This window comes from Nerophis ophidion, linkage group LG11, assembly GCF_033978795.1.
Source record: "Nerophis ophidion isolate RoL-2023_Sa linkage group LG11, RoL_Noph_v1.0, whole genome shotgun sequence".
Classification (NCBI taxonomy): Eukaryota; Metazoa; Chordata; class Actinopteri; order Syngnathiformes; family Syngnathidae; genus Nerophis; species Nerophis ophidion.
In genome coordinates, this window is record NC_084621.1 from 2,868,912 (window position 1) to 2,888,471 (window position 19,560).

A 19,560-nucleotide genomic window follows, 5' to 3' on the forward strand; every position below is an offset into this window, starting at 1 on the left:
TAAAATAAAAATAAAGTAAAACTACTGCCGCATTGAAGACGGTGGCAATAAGCAGCCAATGTTGCAATACATTCTATTTCCTGTTCTATGGTTATTAGGGCTGCGAATCTTTGGGTGTCCCACAGTTCGATTCAATATCGATTCTTGGGGTCGCCATTCGATAATATATCAATTTTTTCGATTCAACGTGATTCTCGATTCGAAGACGATATTTTTCAGATTCAAAACGATTCTGTATTCATTCAATACATAGATTTCAGCAGGATCTACCCCAGTCTGCTGACATGCTAGCAGAGTAGTAGATTTTTTAAAAAACCTTTTATAATTTACATTATTGCAATCAAGTGATTGCAATAATGTAAATTTGTTTTAACTATTAAACGAACCAAAAATATGCCTTATTTTATCTTTGTGAAAACATTGGACACAGTGTGTTGTCCAGCTTATGAGATGCCATGCAAGTGTAAGCCACTGTGACACTATTGTTCTTTTTTATTATTTTCATAAATGTCTAATGATAATGTCAATGAGGGGTTTTTAATCACTGCTATGCTGAAATTATAACTAATATTGATACTGTTGTTGATAATATTCATTTTTGTTTCACTACTTTTGGTTTGTTCTGTGTGGTGTTTGTGTCTTCTCTCAATTGCTCTGTTTATTGCAGTTCTGAGTGTTGCTGGGTCAGGTTTGGGATTGGATTGCATTGTTATGGTATTGCTGTGTAGTGGTTTGTTGCAGGGGTGTCAAACTCAAATACAGAGTGGGCCAAAATTCTAAACGGAACAAAGCCGCGGGCCGAAGTTGAACAACTTAACCTTTTAATAGGGACCCAGACAAGTTTTGCATTGAATATTGAACAAGCAAGGCTTATATAACTTTATAGTGACATGCAAAATCCAGTTTTGTTGGTAGCGGGGGTGTATATTGTAGCGTCCCGAAAGAGTAAGTGCTTCAAGGGGTTCTGGGTATTTGTTCTGTTGTGTTGATGTTGTGTTACAGTGCAGAAATGTGTTTGTCATTCTTGTTTGGTGTGGGTTCACAGTGTGGTGCATATTTGTAACAGTGTTAAAGTTGTTTATATGGCCACCCTCATTGTGACCTGTATGGCTGTTGACCAAGTATGCATGCATTCACTTGTGTGTGTGTAGAATCCGGCCGGCATGCTAAATGTATGGCGGAAAAGCGGACATGACGACAGGTTGTAGATGACGCTAAAAGCAGTACCTTTAAGGCGCGCCGCCAATATTGTTGTCCGAGTGGAAATCGGGAGAAATTCAAGAGAATGGTTGCCCCGGTAGATTTTCAGGGGGGGCACTGAAATTCGGGAGTCTCCTGGGAAAATTGTGAGGGTTGGCAAGTATTAGAATTAGCGGTGAATGCACCGCCGCTGTATAATACCGGCGGGCCAGCTCTAATGTTAATTTAATATTGTCTCAAGGGCCAAAATAAATGACATGGCGGGTCAAATTCTGCCCGCGGGCCAGAGTTTGACACCCATGGTTTATTGGATTGATAAAAAATTAAAAAAAGTAGAAAAAAAATAGAGAATCGATTCTGAATCACACAACGTGAGAATCACGATTCGTATTCAAATAGATTTTTTCTCACACCCTAATGGTTATCATTACATGTTGTAGTCTGGCCGTTAATGCTACAAAAAACAAGTTTTATTTGACATTTGAGGCCTAACATTCTTGCTTTAAATCCACATTGTAAGCACATTTATGGACAACAGAGTGAGTGTTTCTGTCAGGTTCAAACACTGTTGACATCTATTAAACAAGACAAAAAGGCAAGGAATCAAACAGAGACAGACTTCAATTTGGACTCAGATCTGAGGAGAGACATGGCCTCTGTACACCTTGCACAGTTCCTGCACCAAGCTCTGGCGAAAATGTTTTCGTCTCCTCTTTTATTTAGGTAGTCAATGTTTACGCAACAACACATGTCAAAACAGGAATGGGGAGTATACACACGGTCACTGTTTTCGGTCACATTGAAGACAAAAGAAGACGATGCCTCGGGTCCGGGCTCGTCCTGGTCTCAGCTTCGGCAAAACAGGAATGGGGAGTATATAAACAGTTGTTGTTTTTGGTCACATTGAAGACAAAAGAAGACGATGCCTCGGGTCCGGGCTCGTCCTGGTCTCAGCTTCGGCAAAACAGGAATGGGGAGTATATAAACAGTCATTGTTTTTGGTCACATTGAAGACAAAAGGAGAGGATGCCTCGGGCTTGGGCTCGTCCTGGTCTCAGCTTCGGCAAAACAGGAATGGGGAGTATATAAACAGTCGTTGTTTTTGGTCACATTGAAGACAAAAGAAGACGATGCCTCGGGTCCGGGCTCGTCCTGGTCTCAGCTTCGGCAAAACAGGAATGGGGAGTATATAAACAGTCGTTGTTTTTGGTCACATTGAAGACAAAAGAAGACGATGCCTCAGGTCCGGGCTCGTCCTGGTCTCAGCTTCGGCAAAACAGGAATGGGGAGTATATAAACAGTCATTGTTTTTGGTCACATTGAAGACAAAAGGAGAGGATGCCCTGGGTCCGGGCTCGTCCTGGTCTCAGCTTCGGCAAAACAGGAATGGGGAGTATATAAACAGTTGTTGTTTTTGGTCACATTGAAGACAAAAGAAAGATGATGCTTCGGGCTTGGGCTCGTCCTGGTTTCAGCTTTGGCAAAACAGGAATGGGGAGTATATAAACAGTCATTGTTTTTGGTCACATTGAAGACAAAAGAAGACGATGCCTCGGGTCCGGGCTCGTCCTGGTCTCAGCTTTGGCAAAACAGGAATGGGGAGTATATAAACAGTCATTGTTTTTGGTCACATTGAAGACAAAAGAAAGATGATGCTTCGGGCTTGGGCTCGTCCTGGTTTTAGCTTCGGTGGGTCTTTGAGGACAAAAGAAAACCCCTCTCGTCGCATTCCAACGTACACAGCGGAATGCCCCAAGACTTTGCTTGGTTGAAAAAGGACAGCTCTCAACTACTCAATTAAGTAAAAGAAATCTGAAAGTTTTCTGATAATTCACACACAATTTACACAATTTTTTTAACAGTTTCTACAAGATGCATGCATGCTTTTATGCGGCGTTTACTGGTGATGACGTCAGAACAGGTGTGAAAGACGACTGACCGGCATCGACGCTGATGCGCATTAACCATTTCACTTCAGGTGTGAAAATTTTACTCTATTTTGCAATATTTTGCACTTTTTGTTAGTGGTCTTTACGTAGACACGGTGGAGAGAACGAGAGAGAGAATCCGTGGGAGGATGTGGCCGGGTCTCCTCCTCGCTTGCAGTTTCCAAGCTGACACACACAGCAGATGAGCAACAACCAAAGACTCCGCCCCCGTTTGTCGGCATATATTACACATTTCATCACTCGACGTCACCAAATACATTTTGCCTTCAGTCGAGAAGAAATGCTGGTGGAATGTTTAGTATTCGGCTTGATATCATGGTCTATGACAGGTAATTTACATTTTAATTCTTTTAAATGACGTTGTCCATGGTGCCCATGTGCAGCTGAACCCTGAAAGGGACAAGCGGTAGAAAATGGATATATTTAGAATTTCTCATTGTTGTCCTAGAGGGTCGCCATGAAGTACAGCAGGTGTTTGCTGAGTCCAACTCCAAAGTTGTACTCCCGTGTGTTTGCAACGCTTCATCTCCCGCCATCACCTGGAAACGCAACCAAGGGTATCAGACATTTGTCTTTATTTAATAAAAGTCTTATTGTTCAGCTTTGAACACATTTTGTGGTGTCCATTTGGATTAGTTTGGTGTGGAAGAAGCCTCTTGCAATGAAATGTGGGTTTCATCCATTGTGTTGTGCACCTCTCCGCCCGCAGTACCGTGTGGAGACAGGAGAAGAGTGGGATGCAGTTCTGGGGCTACAAATGGCTGCAGAGAGGAGCCCAGCGTGTGCGATGCCCTCACCCCCAGTTAGACAGAGGCGACTGCAGTCTGCACATAAACGACGTCAGGGAGGACGACGGCGGCATGTTTGTGTGCTCGTTCAACAGCGGAGGACAGTCCGAGACACGCTTGGTCATGCTGAGAGTCATCACAGGTAGTACTATTCAAATAGTAACTATTATCCATTACAGCAGGGGTGCCCCCACTTTTTCTGCAGGCGAGCTACTTTTCAATTGACCAACTCGAGGGGATCTACCTCATTTATATATATCATTTATATTTATTTATTTATGAAAGAGACATTTTTGTAAACAAGTTAAATGTGTTTAATGATAATACAAGCATGTGTAACACATATAGATGTCTTTCTTTCACAAAGACAAGAATATAAGTTGGTGTATTACCTGATTCTGATGACTTGCATTGATTGGAATCAGACAGTAATGATGATAACGCCCACATTTTCAAATGGAGGAGAAAAAAAGTTGTCCTTTCTGTACAATACCACATGAAAGTGGTTGGTTTTTGGCATCTAATTCATCCAGCTTCCATACACTTTACAAGAAAAACATTGGCGGCAAATTCCGTAGCTTGCTTGATTGACATTCACGGCACCCGAGGGTCTTGTGAGATGACGCTGGCTGCTGCCAGTTCATTATTATGAAAAAATGACAGAGAGGAAGGGCTTCACGGTGGCAGAGGGGTTAGTGCGTCTGCCTCACAATACGAAGGTCCTGCAGTCCTGGGTTCAAATCCAGGCTCGGGATCTTTCTGTGTGGAGTTTGCATGTTCTCCCCGTGAATGCGTGGGTTCCCTCCGGGTACTCCGGCTTCCTCCCACCTCCAAAGACATGCACCTGGGGATAGGTTGATTGGCAACACTAAATTGGCCCTAGTGTGTGAATGTTGTCTGTCTATCTGTGTTGGCCCTGTGATGAGGTGGCGACTTGTCCAGGGTGTACCCCGCCTTCCGCCCGATTGTAGCTGAGATAGGTGCCAGCGCCCCCCGCGACCCCGAAAGGGAATAAGCGGTAGAAAATGGATGGATGGACAGAGAGGAAGGCGAGAAACACTTTTTATTTCAACAGACTTTCGCGCCGTCCCTTCCGTCAAAACTATAAAGGCCGACTGCACATTTCCTATCTTCACAATAAAAGCCCTGCTTCATGCTGCCTGCGCTAACAGAATAAGAGTCTCGGAAAGCTGGCGTGCACAAGTGATGTGCACGCCAGCTTTCTGAGGGATCGCTTGTGCACGCCAGTTTTCCGAGACTCTGTATTTAGTTAGCGCAGGCAGCATGAAGCAGGGCTTTTATTGTGAAGATAGGAAATGTGCAGTCGGCCTTTAGAGTTTTGACGGAAGGTACGGCGCCAGAGTCTGTTGAAATAAAAAGTGTTTCTCGCCTTCCTCTCGGTCATATTTTCATAATAATGATCTTGCAGCAGCCAGCGTCATCTCACAAGACCCTCCGGTACCGTGAATGTCATTTAAGTGACGTCTTGGTGAAGATTGATGATCACTCATTTTTAGGTATATTTTTTTTTAAAAGCCTGGCTGGAGATCGACTGACACCCCCCCCGCGGTCGACTGGTAGCTCGCGATCGACGTAATGGGCACCCCTGCATTACATCATGTAGTATTTCAATTACCGTATTTTTCAGACTATAAGCAGAGGTGGGTAGAGTAGCCAGAAATTGTACTCAAGTAAGAGTACAGTTACTTTAGAGATGAATTACTCAAGTAAAAGTAAGGAGTAGTCACTCAAATATTGACTTGAGTAAAAGTAAAAAGTGTGTTGTGAAAAAACTACTCAAGTACTGAGTAACTGATGAGTAACCTGTTTGTTTAATGATTACCGCAACAAATAATGCACAAAAACATAAAAATAGCAATGAGCAAATTCAGAGCCAGGAATATCTCTTAAGCAACTAAAACAATAATATATATTAAATAATAATACATTAAAATAAAAAAAATTAAGGCACATTTAGCCACAATAACTTAACAGCTCCATAGGCTCAGTAGGCATTCATTCATTGATTGATTGATTGATTGATTGATTGATTGAAACTTTTATTAGTAGATTGCACAGTACAGTACATATTCCATACAATTGACCACTAAATGGTAACACCCCAATAAGTTTTTCAACGTTAATCAATTACTTAATAAATGACCAAGTCGAGGTGATCTACCTCATATATACATACACACACATATCATATATATATACATTTATATATACAGTACATAATTTATATTTATTTATATTGCCGTTTTTGTTGACATGTTAAGGTGTTTTAATGAATATACATGCATGTTTAACATATAGATTCCTAACTTTCATGAAGACAAGAATATAAGTTGGTGTATTACCTGATTCTGATGACTTGCATTGATTGGAATCAGACGTCCACGTTTTCAAATGGAGGAGAAAAAAAGTTGTTCTTTTCTGTCCAATAGCACATGAAAGTGGTTGGTTTTTGGCATCTTATTTGTCCAGCTTCAATATTCGTTTTTATACACTTTACAAGAAATACATCGGCGGCAAACTCCGTAGCTTGCTAGCTTGTTTGCGCTGGCTTTCGGAGACTCTTATTTTGTTAGCGCAGGCGCAATGGAGCGGCGCTTTTATTGTGAAGACAGGAAGTGTGCGATCAGTCGGGAAGTACGGTTGAAATAAAAAGTGGCTTTTTTCCTTTACACTTTTGATTAATTGATTGATACTTTTATTAGTAGATTGCACAGTACAGTACATATTCCGTACAATTGACCACTAAATGGTAACACCCCAATAAGTTTTTCAACTTGTTTAAGTCGGGTCATGTGACCGCCTGGCTCTGTTTGATTGGTCCAACGTCACCAGTGACTGCATGTGATTGGTGAAACACAGGCATGCGTAGATTCTACATTGAAGCTCTGTCATTAACCAAAACAAACATTAACAGATCGATAAACAAAAGTAGCGAGTAGCGAGTAGCGAGCTGAATGTAGATAAATGGAGCGGAGTTAAAGTAACGTTTCTTCTGTATAAATATACTCAAGTAAAAGTGAGGTGAAGTGAATTATATTTATATAGCGCTTTTCTCTAGTGACTCAAAGCGCTTTACATAGTGAAACCCAATATCTAAGTTACATTTAAATCAGTGTGGGTGGCACTGGGAGCAGGTGGGTAAAGTGTCTTGCCCAAGGACACAATGGCAGTGACTAGGATGGCAGACGCGGGAATCGAACCTGCAACCCTCAAGTTGCTGGCACAGCCGCTCTACCAACCGAGCTATGCCGCCCCAGTAAAAGAATGTTGCATAAAAACTACTCGTAGAAGTACAATTTATCCTAAAAGTTACTCAAGTAAATGTAACGGAGTAAATGTAGCGCGTTACTACCCACCTCTGCCTACATTACCGTAAAATATCTAATAATATTATTTATCTCATACACGTAAGAGAATGAGCTAAATCGTGGGATTTATGGATTAGGAGTGAGAGATAGTTTGGTAAAGGTATAGCATGTTCTATATGTTATAGTTATTTGAATGACTCTTACCATAATATGTTAGGTTAACATAGCAGTTGCTTATTTATGCCTCATATAACCTACACTTATTCAGCCTGTTGTTCACTATTCTTTATTTAGTTTAAATTGCCTTTCAAATGTCTATTCTTGGTGTTGGGTTTTATCAAATAAATTTACCCCAAAAAATGCGACTTATATAGGTTTTTTTCCTTCTTTATTATACATTTTCGGCAGGTGCGATTTATACTCCGGAGCGATTTATACTCCGAAAAATACGGTATCAGTTTTTTCACACTTTTTATGGATTACTGGCCTGAAAAAAACTAGCAAAACATTTGAATCTATAAACAGAAATAAAACATGCAACATTAATATACAACATGTACAAAACAACCTTATAATATTTGACGGATCATTTCTTATTTTCCTGGTTGCTATGCAGAATTCGTAGGGACAGCGGGAACTTGAATTCAAAAAGTCAAAAATATACATAAATATTTTACTAAATATTGTTACTCTGTTTGCTATATTTATTTTAAATATCTTAAAAATGAAGATACAAATAAAGTAAATAAAATAATAATAAATGCAATTAAATCAAACAACAAAATACAAATAAAAAACAACTTTCAAAATTACTTTTGACAAAAACAACAATATTTGACGGATTATTTCTTATTTTCCTTGTTGCTATGCAGAATTCGTAGGGACAGCGGGAACTTGAATTCAAAAAGTCAAAAATAAACATACATATTTTTACTCTGTTTGCTATATTTATTTTAAATATCTTAAAAATTAAAAAAATATATAAAGTAAATAAAGTAATAATACATGCAATTAAATCAAACAAAAAAATACAAAAAAAAAAAAACTTTCAAAATTACTTTTAAAAATGTGACAAAAACAACAATATTTGACAAATTATTTCTTATTTTTCTTGTTGATAGGCAGAATTTATAGGGACAGCAGGAACTGGAATTCAAAACGTAAAAAAATGTACAATTACAAATATTTACATATTTTACATATATATTTTACTCTATTTACTATATTTATTTCAAATATCTTAAAAATGATACAATACAAATAAAATAAAATAATAACAATGCAATTAGATAAAACTAAATACAAAAAATACTTTCCAAATTACTTTTGATAACTTAATAAAAAGAACAAAAAAACAACAATATTTTACGGATTATTTCTTATTTTTCTTGTTAATAGGCAGAATTCATAGGGACAGAAAGAACTGGAATTCAAAACGTCAACAATTTACAATTTCAAATACGTACATATTTCACTAAATATTTCTACTGTATTTACTATATTTATTTTAAATATCTTAAAAATACTATAATATAAAGAAAAGAAAAGAATCACCAATGCAAAATAAATCAAACAAAATGCAAAAAAACATCACCTTTCAAAATTACTTTTGAAAATGTAAAAAAAAGAACAACAAGAAAAAAACAACTAATTGACAGATTCTTTCTTATTTTTCTTGTTGCTAGGCAGAATTCATAGGGACAGCAGGAACGGGAATTCAAAAAGACATACATCTACAATTACAAGTACGCAGCTATATTTTATCAAATATTTTTACTCCATTTACTATATTTATATGAAGTAAATTAAATGATAACAAATGCAAATCAATTAAACAACAAAACAACTAAAAACACAAATTCAAAAATTACTTGAAAAATTGTCATAAAAATCTATATTTGACTTATTTTTATTTCTTGCTGTCTTTTTTAACCAGACAAAATTCACAGGAACGACGGGAACTAAAAAACAAAAATCAACCTAAAACAGCATTACAAATGTATGTATGTACATATTTTACTAGATATTTTTACTATTTTCAATTAGATTACGATACAGTTTTACTAACCCAACACTAAAAAAAATTAAATAAATGACCGCTCTGTACTGTCTATGAAAATATATTTTCACACATTAAAAAGAAAAAATAACAAGCAAATTCTCTCACAACCGATAAAATAAAAATAACGATTTTTGCAAAATACTTAAAGAACTTGCTCTTTAAAACCATTACATTTTTTTGTATGTAAAAAACAACAACTTGGAAGTAAATTTTTTGTAAATATTAAACAGATTATTTGTAAAAAAAAAATAATAATATATTATAATGTAAATGAAATGATAAAAATACAAATAAGTTACAAACATTTTTCTGAAATTATAAAATACTAAAAAATGGCTATATTTTTATTTTGCTAAATAGTTAAAGAACTTGCTCTTTAAAACTATTACATTTTTTTGTATGTAAAAAACAACAATTTGTAAGTACATTTTTTGTAATTATTAAACAGGTTATTTGTAAAAAAAAAAAAAATATATTATAATGTAAATGAAATTATAAAAATACAAATGAATTACATACATTTTTCTGAAATTATAAAATACTAAAAAATGTCTATATTTTTATTATTACTGATTTTTGTAGCATTGTTTTTAAAGGAGCTGTACAATAATTATAAACATCAGCAAGTATATAAATGCCTGCTCTGTGCTGTCCATAAAATACATTTTCACACATTAAAAAGGAAAAATAACAAGAAAATTCTCTCATAACCGATAAAATAAAAATAACAACTTTTGCTAAATATTTCAAAGAACTTGCTCTTTAAAAAAATGTATTTTTTATATGTAAAAAATCTACTTGTATATAAATATTTTTTTATAATTATTAAACAGATTAATTAGTAAAAAAATATATATTATAATATAAATGAAATAATAAAATACCAATAAATTTCATAAATGTTTCACAAATTATAAAATAATCATTACTGATTCTTGTAGCATTTTTTAAAGAAGCCGTACAAGAATTATGAACAGCTTAAGTACAAAAAATGTATGAACATATTTTTTGAAAGGCTAAAAACAGACAATAAATGATATTCTTTCTTTCCAGTGTCTTTCTCGTCCGTGTCCCCCGTGGCGGGGATGAAGGTCTCCATGCGCTGTGACGTGTCGCCTCAGCCTGTGGGTGCCAGCGTGCAGTGGGGATTGAACAACAGCACATTTGTGTCCACAAGTGGAGAGAACCCCAAAGCGGCTCAGTGGACCGTGGAGGAAACAGCCAGCGTGAGCCTGACAGGAAAGTGGACTTGCGTGGTGGCCCACCAAGGCTTGGAGGGCCGAGCATCTGCAGATTTAACCGTGAAAGGTGACACATACTTGAATTTTTCCAATAAAATATTACTTTTTACACTTTTCATTCTTTCCCTGCAGGAATCCTCCATCCATCTCGAGATGATGTAGTGATGTACGCAGCTGTGGGACGTGCAGCCACCCTCCCTTGTGTCTTCTCACCTGGACTAAGCCCTTCTGAGACCAGCTGGCACAAACCTTCTGGTCCTCTTCCTCCTTCCTTTTCGTCTTCATCGCCAGCTTCCAAACCTGCTTGGGACCAGTCGGCCCGGCTGGGAAATGTCAGTTTTGAAGATGAGGGGATTTACAGATGTGCAGGTGTGGTTGGAGGACAAAGCCTGTCTCGAAGGATGCAGCTCGTCGTCGCCAAAGGTGAATCATCGCATCTTTTTATGAATCCTTAACAATATTCATGCATTGATTAACGCTCATGCACGTGTGCATAGTTGGCCGCAGCGTCTCGTGGAGGAAAACAGTGGCACTGACATGTCAGCTGACGGACACCAGCGAGGTCGCCCGTTACCAGTGGGTTCACGTGACCTTTGACCCCAGCGGCACACCATTGGTTGAACCCATCCAGGAAGGAAAGACTCTTTATATGACAAACGGGAACGATGAGGGTGTTGGAGACTGGGTGTGTCGCTTTTACAGTAAAGAAGGCCTTCTGGGAAACGTAACACATCGCATCATTCCTCAGAATGGTAATTTAAATTCAATTAGAAGAAATCAAATGACTTTAATTCAATTAAAGGCCTACTGAAAGTGTCACAATCGTTAATGGTTTTGCCCTTTTTTATGTCTTTGTTCATGTTTTGTTTCTGGACTCTGCCGATCCTTGTTTGTGTTAGTCACCATGGCAACGTAGTGTGTTCCTCCTCACGGGCTCCTGTCACACACCTGTTTCTAATCATTGTTGTGTATTTGAGCCCACCTGATTCCTTACTTCGTCCTCGGTCCATGACTTGCTTCTCGCAACACGTCACGTTTTTGTCTCCTGTGTCCTCGATTATTTTGTGCTAAGTTCCGCCTTAGCTTCACGTCGTTTAATGTTTTCTGTTTCCTGCTACGTTTTAGCATTAGCTTTCCGTGCATTGGCACGCGCTTTGTTTTTCCCCTTTTTTGCACCAGTGTTCTTTTGTTTTATTATATTAAAAGTTATTCTTACCTGCAATCCTGCTGACTGGTAGTGTGTGCATCCACAAAGTGGACACTCCGCGCCACGAAGCGTGACTGAAAGCCACTACTAGCGACCACGCAGTCTGATAGTTTATATATCAATGATGAAATATTAAAATTGCAACACATGCCAATACGGCCGCTTTAGTTTACTAAATTGCAATTTTAAATTTCCCGGGGGTTTCTTGTTAAAAAAACGTCGCGGAATAATGACGTGTACGTGTGACGTCACGGACTGTTAGGAAATATTAGCGCTGCACACACACACAGCTAAAAGTCGTCTGCTTTAACCGCATATTTACACAGTGTTTTTGGACATCTGTGTTGCTGAATCTTTTGCAATTTGTTCAATTAATAATGGAGAAGTCAAAGTAGAAAGATGGAGGTGGGAAGCTTTAGCCTTTAGCCACACAAACACACGGTGATTCCTTGTTTAAAATTCCCGGAGGTGAAGCTTTCCAATGGATCAGAGCGGTCAAGCGAACATGGATCCCGACCAAATGTCAACCAGCAGTTTTCGGTGAGAAAATTGTGGTAAAAAGCCGCCACTTACCGGAGATCAGCTGAGCTTGTGTCGTTCATACAGCTGCCGTCGACTTCCGTCAGATACTGTCCTCAAGACACCCGTGGACACACTATCAGGTACTATTAAACTCACTAAAACACTAGCAACACAATAGAAAGATAAGGGATTTCCCAGAATTATCCTAGTAAATGTGTCTAAAAACATCTGAATCCGTCCCAATGCAATCGCGTTTTTTTTTAACTTGATTTTTTTTTTCCTAGTCCGTCGCTATCAATATCCTCAAACACGAATCTTTCATCCTCGCTCAAATTAATGGGGAAATTGTGGTTTTCTCGGTCCGAATAGCTCTTTTTGTTGGAGGCTCCCATTAAAAACAATGTGAGGACGTGAGGAGCCCTCACACTTGTGATGTCATCGTCTGCTACTTCCAATACAGGCAAGGCTTTTCTATTATCGACCAAAAGTTGCGAACTTTATCGTCGATGTTCTCTACCAAATCCTTTCAGCAAAAATATGGCAATATCGCAAAATGATGAAGTATGACACATAGAATGGAGCTGCTATCCCCGTTTGAATAAGAACATCTCATTTCAGTAGGCCTTTAAATTCAATTTTGATGAAATGTATTTATGTTATTTGTATTCTCCTTAAACAAATCACAGGTCCTCTAACTGAGTCAACAAGTCCTTTCAACAACACATCGATGGCGCTCAGTCTCAGCGTTCTCCTCGTTCTTTTGGTTCTGATTGTGGGTCAGCTGTACAGGCATCAGCAGTGGGTAAGAGACGTTTGTATGTTGTAAATTCAAAATGCACTGTTAATAACTTCATTTGCCGATGCCCGCGATTGCTTGGTGGTCATTGGACATGCGTGGTGGTCAAGCCAGCGTCTGTTCTCAAGGGGTACTAGGTGCTAGTGTTGTCCCGATAACAATATTTTGGTACTGGTACCAAAATTTTGCTACTTTTCTAAAAAAAGTAGACCACAAAAAATTGCACTGTTGGCTTTATTTTAAAGGCCTACTGAAAGCCACTACTACCGACCACGCAGTCTGATAGTTTATATATCAATGATGAAATATTAACATTGCAACACATGACAATACGACCGCCTTAGTTTACTAAATTACAATTTTAAATTTCACGTGGAAGTATCATGCTTAAACGTCGCGGTATGATGACACGTGCGCGTAACGTCACACATTGCAGAGGACATTTTGTTCCATCACCATTCCCAGCTATAAGTCGTCTGCTTTCATCGCATAATTCCACAGTTTTATGGACATCTGTGTTGCTGAATCTTTGGCAATTTGTTCAATGAATAATGGAGACGTCAAAGAAGAAAGCTGTCGGTGGGAAGCTGTTTATTGCGGCCGCCTTTAGCAACACAAACAAAGCCGGTGTTTCATTGTTTACATTCCCGAAACATGACAGTCAAGCTTTACTATGGAACAGAGATGTCAAGCGAACACGGTTGGATTGGACCACACACACAAAGTACAGTGTATTATGCAGCGATCATTTCGAAAGATCGTGTTTCGAAGAGGGTCCCTTGCAAAGGGCAGAGATGGGCATCGCCACCACCTGTCGACTGGTGCTGACGAAATGTGCGGGGCTGACCTTCAGGTTGTACAGGTACGACTATATAATCTCACTAAAACACTAGTAACACAATAAGCAGATAAGGGATTTTCCAGAATTATCCTAGTAATTTTTTTAATAACATCTGAATCGCTCGCATTGCCCTAGTCCTTTTTTTTTTCCTCCTAGTTCTTCACTCTCACTTTCCTCATCCACAAATCTTTCATCCTCGCTCAAATTAATGGGGAAATCGTCGCTTTCTCGGTCCGAATCGCTCTCGCTGCTGGTGGCCACGATTGTAAACAATGTTCAGATGTGAGGAGCTCCACAACCCGTGATGTCACGCGCACATCGTCTGCTACTTCCGGTACAGGCAAGGCTTTTCTTATTAGCGACCAAAAGTTGCGAACTTCATCCTCGATGTTCTCTACTAAATCCTTTCAGCAAAAATATGGCAATATCGCGAAATGATCAAATATGACACATAGAATGGACCTGCTATCCCCGTTTAAATAAGAACATCTCATTTCAGAAGGCCTTTAAACCTGCATGTTGAAGAACTGTGGAATCACAAAAAAACAAACTCCACAAAGATATACTACATACTACGCTGCATTCAAAGCTTTTCCCAAAAACACTATTTGGAAACATTAAGCATTTTAATCAAAATAAATAAAATGATGCATGTCTTGTCTAAGTAACCCCAAAAATGTTTTAATAAATATGGTAAAAATGTGGAAGAAATGCAAAAACACCCGCATTAAAATAACATATTAATAAAAATGCTACAGTATTGTCAAGGCGAGGACTACGGTGCGGTTTGTTTTCTCGTGGTGCAAAACGAATGAACCGGACATGGCGTGAAGGTAATGATATCTTTTAGTTTTAACTCGAAAAGTACAAACAAAACAAAGGGTATAAACAAAAGGGGCTCTCAAAGGAGATACAATTATTACCACGACATAAACTATGGACATAAAACAAAACTTGCAAACTATGGCATGAATAACAAAACTTACGGGGAACGAGAAAAGAGCATGGATCATCAGCATGGAGCAAGTGTGCGTAGAGGGTGATGTCGCCAGGCTGACTGCCTGGCAACTACAGGCTTAAATAGGTGCATTGATGACTGGTGCGTGAGTCCAGACAAGTCAGGTGCGTGAGTCGTGAACATAAAACAGGTGACAACTGATGGGTTGGCATGTTGACAAAAACAAACAAGAGTGCCCAATGAATCCAAAACAAAACAGAACGTGACCACAAAACATGACAAGTATATTATGACATAAAACAATAATTAAGCACATTTTAATTTATAAACAAATAAATTAATACATTCAAAATATAATCAGTTTCTGATCAACCTTCCTGTGAACTACAGAATGATCAACAATCGTTTGGCAGCCGCCATAAATGCTACTATAACGTGACTCTATTCTTCAGATGTTGCACAGCATCTTAAAAGTCTGTTATTGTGCTCACTCATGTTTGTTCCTTCCGCCCCACAGAGGACACAAATCTTCCACTTTTCTGCACTGGAGACGATTCTTCACGCTAGGTCCAATGAGCGTGACAAAGGACAGAAATGCCAAGAGAAAAAGTGAAGACACAACACACCCGCTTGTACGAACCCCGTTTCCATATGAGTTGGGAAATTATGTTAGATGTAAATATAAACGGAATACAATGATTTGCAAATCCTTTTCAACCCATATTCAGTTGAATGCACTACAAAGACAACATATTTGATGTTCAAACTCATAAACTTTGTTTTTTTTTTTGCATATAATAATTAACTTAGAATTTCATGGCTGCAACATGTGCCAAAGTAGTTGGGAAAGGGCATGTTCACCACTGTGTTACATCACCTTTTCTTTCAACAACAAAAATCTTTTAACGCAATAAACGTTTGGGAATTGAGGAAACTAATTGTGGAAGCTTTGAAAGTGGAATTCTTTCTCATTCTTGTTTTATGTAGATCTTTAGTCGTTCAACAGTCCGGGGTCTCCGCTGTCGTATTTTACGCTTCATAATGCACCACACATTTTCGATGGGAGACAGGTCTGGACTGCAGGCGGGCCAGGAAAGTACCCGCACTCTTTTACTATGAAACCAGGCTGTTGTAACACGTGGTTTGGCATTGTCTTGCTGAAATAAGCAGGGGCGTCCATGATAACGTTGCTTGGATGACAACATATGTTGCTCCAAAACCTGTATGCACCTTTCAGCATTAATGGTGCCTTCACAGATGTGTAAGTTACCCATGCCTTGGGCACTAATACACCCCCATACCATCACACATGCTGGCTTTTCAACTTTTGCGCCTATAACAATCCAAATGGTTATTTTCCTCTTTGTTCCGGAGGACACCACATCCACAGTTTCCAAATATAATTTGAAATGTGTACTCGCCAGACCACAGAACACTTTTACACTTTGCATCAGTCCATCTTAGATGAGCTCGGGCCCAGCCAAGCCAGCGGCGTTCCTTGGTGTTGTTGATAAATGGGTTTTGCTTTACATAGTAGAGTTTTAACTTGCACTTACAGATGTAGCGACCAACTGTAGTTACTGACAGTGGTTTTATGAAGCGTTCCTGAGCCCATGTGGTGATATCCTTTAGAGATCGATGTCGGTTTTTGATGCAGTACCGCCTGAGGGATCAAAGGTCTGTAATATCGCTTACGTGCAGAGATTTCTCCAGATTCTCTAAACCTTTTGATGATTTTAAGGACCGTGTATGGTAAAATCCCTAAATTCCTTGCAATAACTAATTGAGAAATGTTGTTCTAAAACTGTTCGACAATTTGCTTACAAAGTGGTGACCCTCACCCCATCCTTGTTTGTGAATTACTTAGCATTTCATGGAAGCTGCTTTTATAGCCAATCATGGCACCCACCTGTTCCCAATTAGCCTTCACACCTGTGGGATGTTCAAAATAAGTGTTTGATGAGCATTCCTCAACTTTATCAGTATTTATTGCCACCTTTCCCAACTTCTTTGTCACGTGTTGCTGGCATCAAATTCCAAAGTTAATGATTATTTGCGAGAAAAAAAAATGTTTTATCAGTTTGAACATCAAATATGTTGTCTTTGTAGCATATTCAACTGAATATGGGTTGAAAATGATTTGCAAATCATTGTATTCTGTTTATATTTACATCTAACACAATTTCCCAACTCATATGGAAACAGGGTTTGTATTTCCACTGCACTTAAGTGTGGACTTTTTTGTAGATTTTTGTACATTATCTTATTCAATGTCTGCTACTACTGTACATAAAGAAAGTTGACTTTACAGAATGGAAACATGGTTTTAATTACCCCCCGCCCTTAAAAAAAAGACAGAAAACCACAGATTTGGTGTGAAATGACTCGTAATATAAATATGAAGTACAACATCAATAAATTACATGAATGTACACCAAATGTAAACCACATTTAAAAGGTTCCAAAATGATAATGTACGACAGGATGTGGCACAGTGTCTTTACTACACCTGACTACATTGCTCGTAGTTTTGCTCGGAAACTTCGCCGTACGCCAGCGATTGGCTGACGTCTTCCACAATGCCTATCGGAAAGTAGTCCATCGTCCCCGTGTCAGCTAAGAAGCAGCCGGACGAGTCCACGTTGTTGCCGTTTGTAAAGGAAGGACTAAACAGGAAGAGATGCACACAAAAGTTAAAAAGCCTAAAACGATACATACCATATTTTTGGGAATATAATGCACACTTAAAATCTTTTAATTTCCTCAAAAATCGACATTACCCAGTGCACCTAATGTACGTATTAAAGCAATTGTGCTTACCGACCTCGAAGCAATTTTATGTGATACATGGTGTAATGATAAGTGTGACAGTCATGTAGAAGAGATACATGTACGTGTGGACCGCAGATTGAAACCTGTCCAATAAATAACGCTAGCAAGGACACGTAAACAAGCAAGGCCAATACTTTGATGTGATATTGCGTATTGAGAACATTATACACGGTGCTCAAAAATCTGTCAAGATATTTTAGTACGACTTTGGTTTGATGGACTGCAGAGCATTACTGCTACCGTAGTCAGGCATACTGTGCTTCAACATACGGGTAATGTTTTGATGTATGTATAAGCAGTGTTGGCGCTTGGAATTTTCAAAATGGTGTCCCAGGGACCCCATCAAGTCACAAAAATGGGGTCCCACAGTAATTTTTTGGGGTCCCACTTTTTTGTAACCGTTTTGAAAATAAATGATAAATATATGCATTATCCTTTTATATCTAACATTCTATATTGTGTTTTGGAAAGAGGTTGTCATAAATGTTACTTAATTCATTAAAAAAAGAATAATACAAAGAAAACACATTTTTTTTTGCATATGTACATTTATTCAGTTATAAACATTCATTCACTTTCTTTTTTCCTTCATGGATCTAAACTTTACTGCTGCCGGTATTTTTTTCCTACATTTTCATTTAATAAGTTGTAGGTGTATTTATTTTAGTATAAAACTGTAAAATGTTTTTTGGGCTCTGTCATGAAATGATGATAATGCTGTGCCAAGGCACACATGCATATGACAAACTTAATTTATAATTCTCACCTGTATGTACAAACCCCGTTTCCATATGAGTTGGGAAATTGTGTTAGATGTAAATATAAACAGAATACAATGATTTGCAAATCCTTTTCAACCCATATTCATTTGAATGCACTACAAAGACGAGATATTTGATGTTCAAACTCATAAACTTTTTTATTTTTTTGCAAATAATAATTAACTTAGAATTTCATGGCTGCAACATGTGCCAAAGTAGTTGGGAAAGGGCATGTTCACCACTGTGTTACATCCCCTTTTCTTTTAACAACACTCGATAAACATTTGGGAATTGAGGAAACTAATTGTTGAAGCTTTGAAAGTGGAATTCTTTCCCATTCTTGTTTTATGTAGAGCTTCAGTCGTTCAACAGTCCGGGGTCTCCGCTGTCGTATTTTAGGCTTCATAATGTGCCACACATTTTCCATGGGAGACAGGTCTGGACTGCAGGCGGGCCAGGAAAGTACCCACACTCTTTTTTCACGAAGCCACGCTGTTGCAACACATGCTGAATGTGGCTTGACATTGTCTTGCTGAAATAAGCAGGGGCGTCCATGAAAAAGACGGCGCTTAGATGGCAGCATATGCTGTTCCAAAACCTGTATGTACCTTTCAGCATTAATGGTGCCTTCACAGATGTGTAAGTTACCCATGTCTTGGGTACTAATGCACCCCCATACCATCACAGATGCTGGCTTTTGAACTCTGCGTCGATAACAGTCTGGATGGTTCCCTTCCCCCTTTGGTCCGGATGACACGATGTCGAATATTTCCAAAAACAATTTGAAATGTGGACTCGTCAGACCACATAACACTTTTCCACTTTGCATCAGTCCATCTTAGATGATCTCCGGTCCACAGAAGCCGGCAGCGTTTCTGGATGTTGTTGATAAATGGCTTTCGTTTTGCATAGTAGAGCTTTAACTTGCACTTAAAGATGTAGCGACAAAATGTATTTAGTGACAGTGGTTTTCTGGATATCACCATGTGGTGATATCCTTTAGACATTGATGTCGGTTTTTGATACGGTGCAGTCTGAGGGATTGAAGGTCACGGTCATTCAATGTTGGTTTCC

General features: G+C 38.5%; 2 protein-coding genes and 1 long non-coding RNA gene across 9 annotated transcripts in view; 1 reads left to right on the forward strand and 2 right to left on the reverse strand.

Moving 5' to 3' along the window:
• Nucleotides 1–1,819: 1,819 nt before the first annotated feature.
• Nucleotides 1,820–6,511, reverse strand: LOC133561552 (uncharacterized). Its single transcript, XR_009808716.1, has 2 exons — nt 6,301–6,511; nt 1,820–3,688 (listed from the first exon to the last, which is right to left on the reverse strand). It is a non-coding gene; the product is annotated as an uncharacterized LOC133561552 (long non-coding RNA).
• On the forward strand, nt 3,420–16,213 carry LOC133561550 (protein sidekick-2-like). Its single transcript, XM_061914909.1, has 8 exons — nt 3,420–3,478; nt 3,598–3,706; nt 3,859–4,079; nt 10,382–10,636; nt 10,702–10,992; nt 11,067–11,321; nt 12,985–13,100; nt 15,411–16,213. Exons 1-8 carry the CDS (start codon nt 3,430–3,432, stop codon nt 15,504–15,506), a joined length of 1,392 nt encoding a protein of 463 aa, XP_061770893.1. The 5' UTR covers nt 3,420–3,429; the 3' UTR covers nt 15,507–16,213.
• The window catches only part of plekhg6 (pleckstrin homology domain containing, family G (with RhoGef domain) member 6), a 55,041-nt gene continuing 50,684 nt past the window's right edge, over nt 15,204–19,560 (reverse strand). For all 7 annotated transcript variants that reach the window (XM_061914900.1, XM_061914905.1, XM_061914904.1 and 4 more), the window contains one exon: nt 15,204–17,559. In XM_061914900.1, the coding sequence (XP_061770884.1) occupies nt 17,397–17,559 (163 nt within the window). In that variant the 3' untranslated portion in view covers nt 15,204–17,396. The remainder of the gene's footprint in view (nt 17,560–19,560) is intronic.

Excerpts from the sequence above, each read along its gene's own strand:
- LOC133561550 (XM_061914909.1), top strand. The coding sequence starts at position 3,430 with ATGCTGGTGGAATGTTTAGTATTCGGCTTGATATCATGGTCTATGACA. Across the intron at positions 3,707-3,858 it reads ACCTGGAAACGCAACCAAGG|TACCGTGTGGAGACAGGAGA; the intron begins GTATCAGACATT and ends CTCCGCCCGCAG. Across the intron at positions 13,101-15,410 it reads TGTACAGGCATCAGCAGTGG|AGGACACAAATCTTCCACTT; the intron begins GTAAGAGACGTT and ends TCCGCCCCACAG.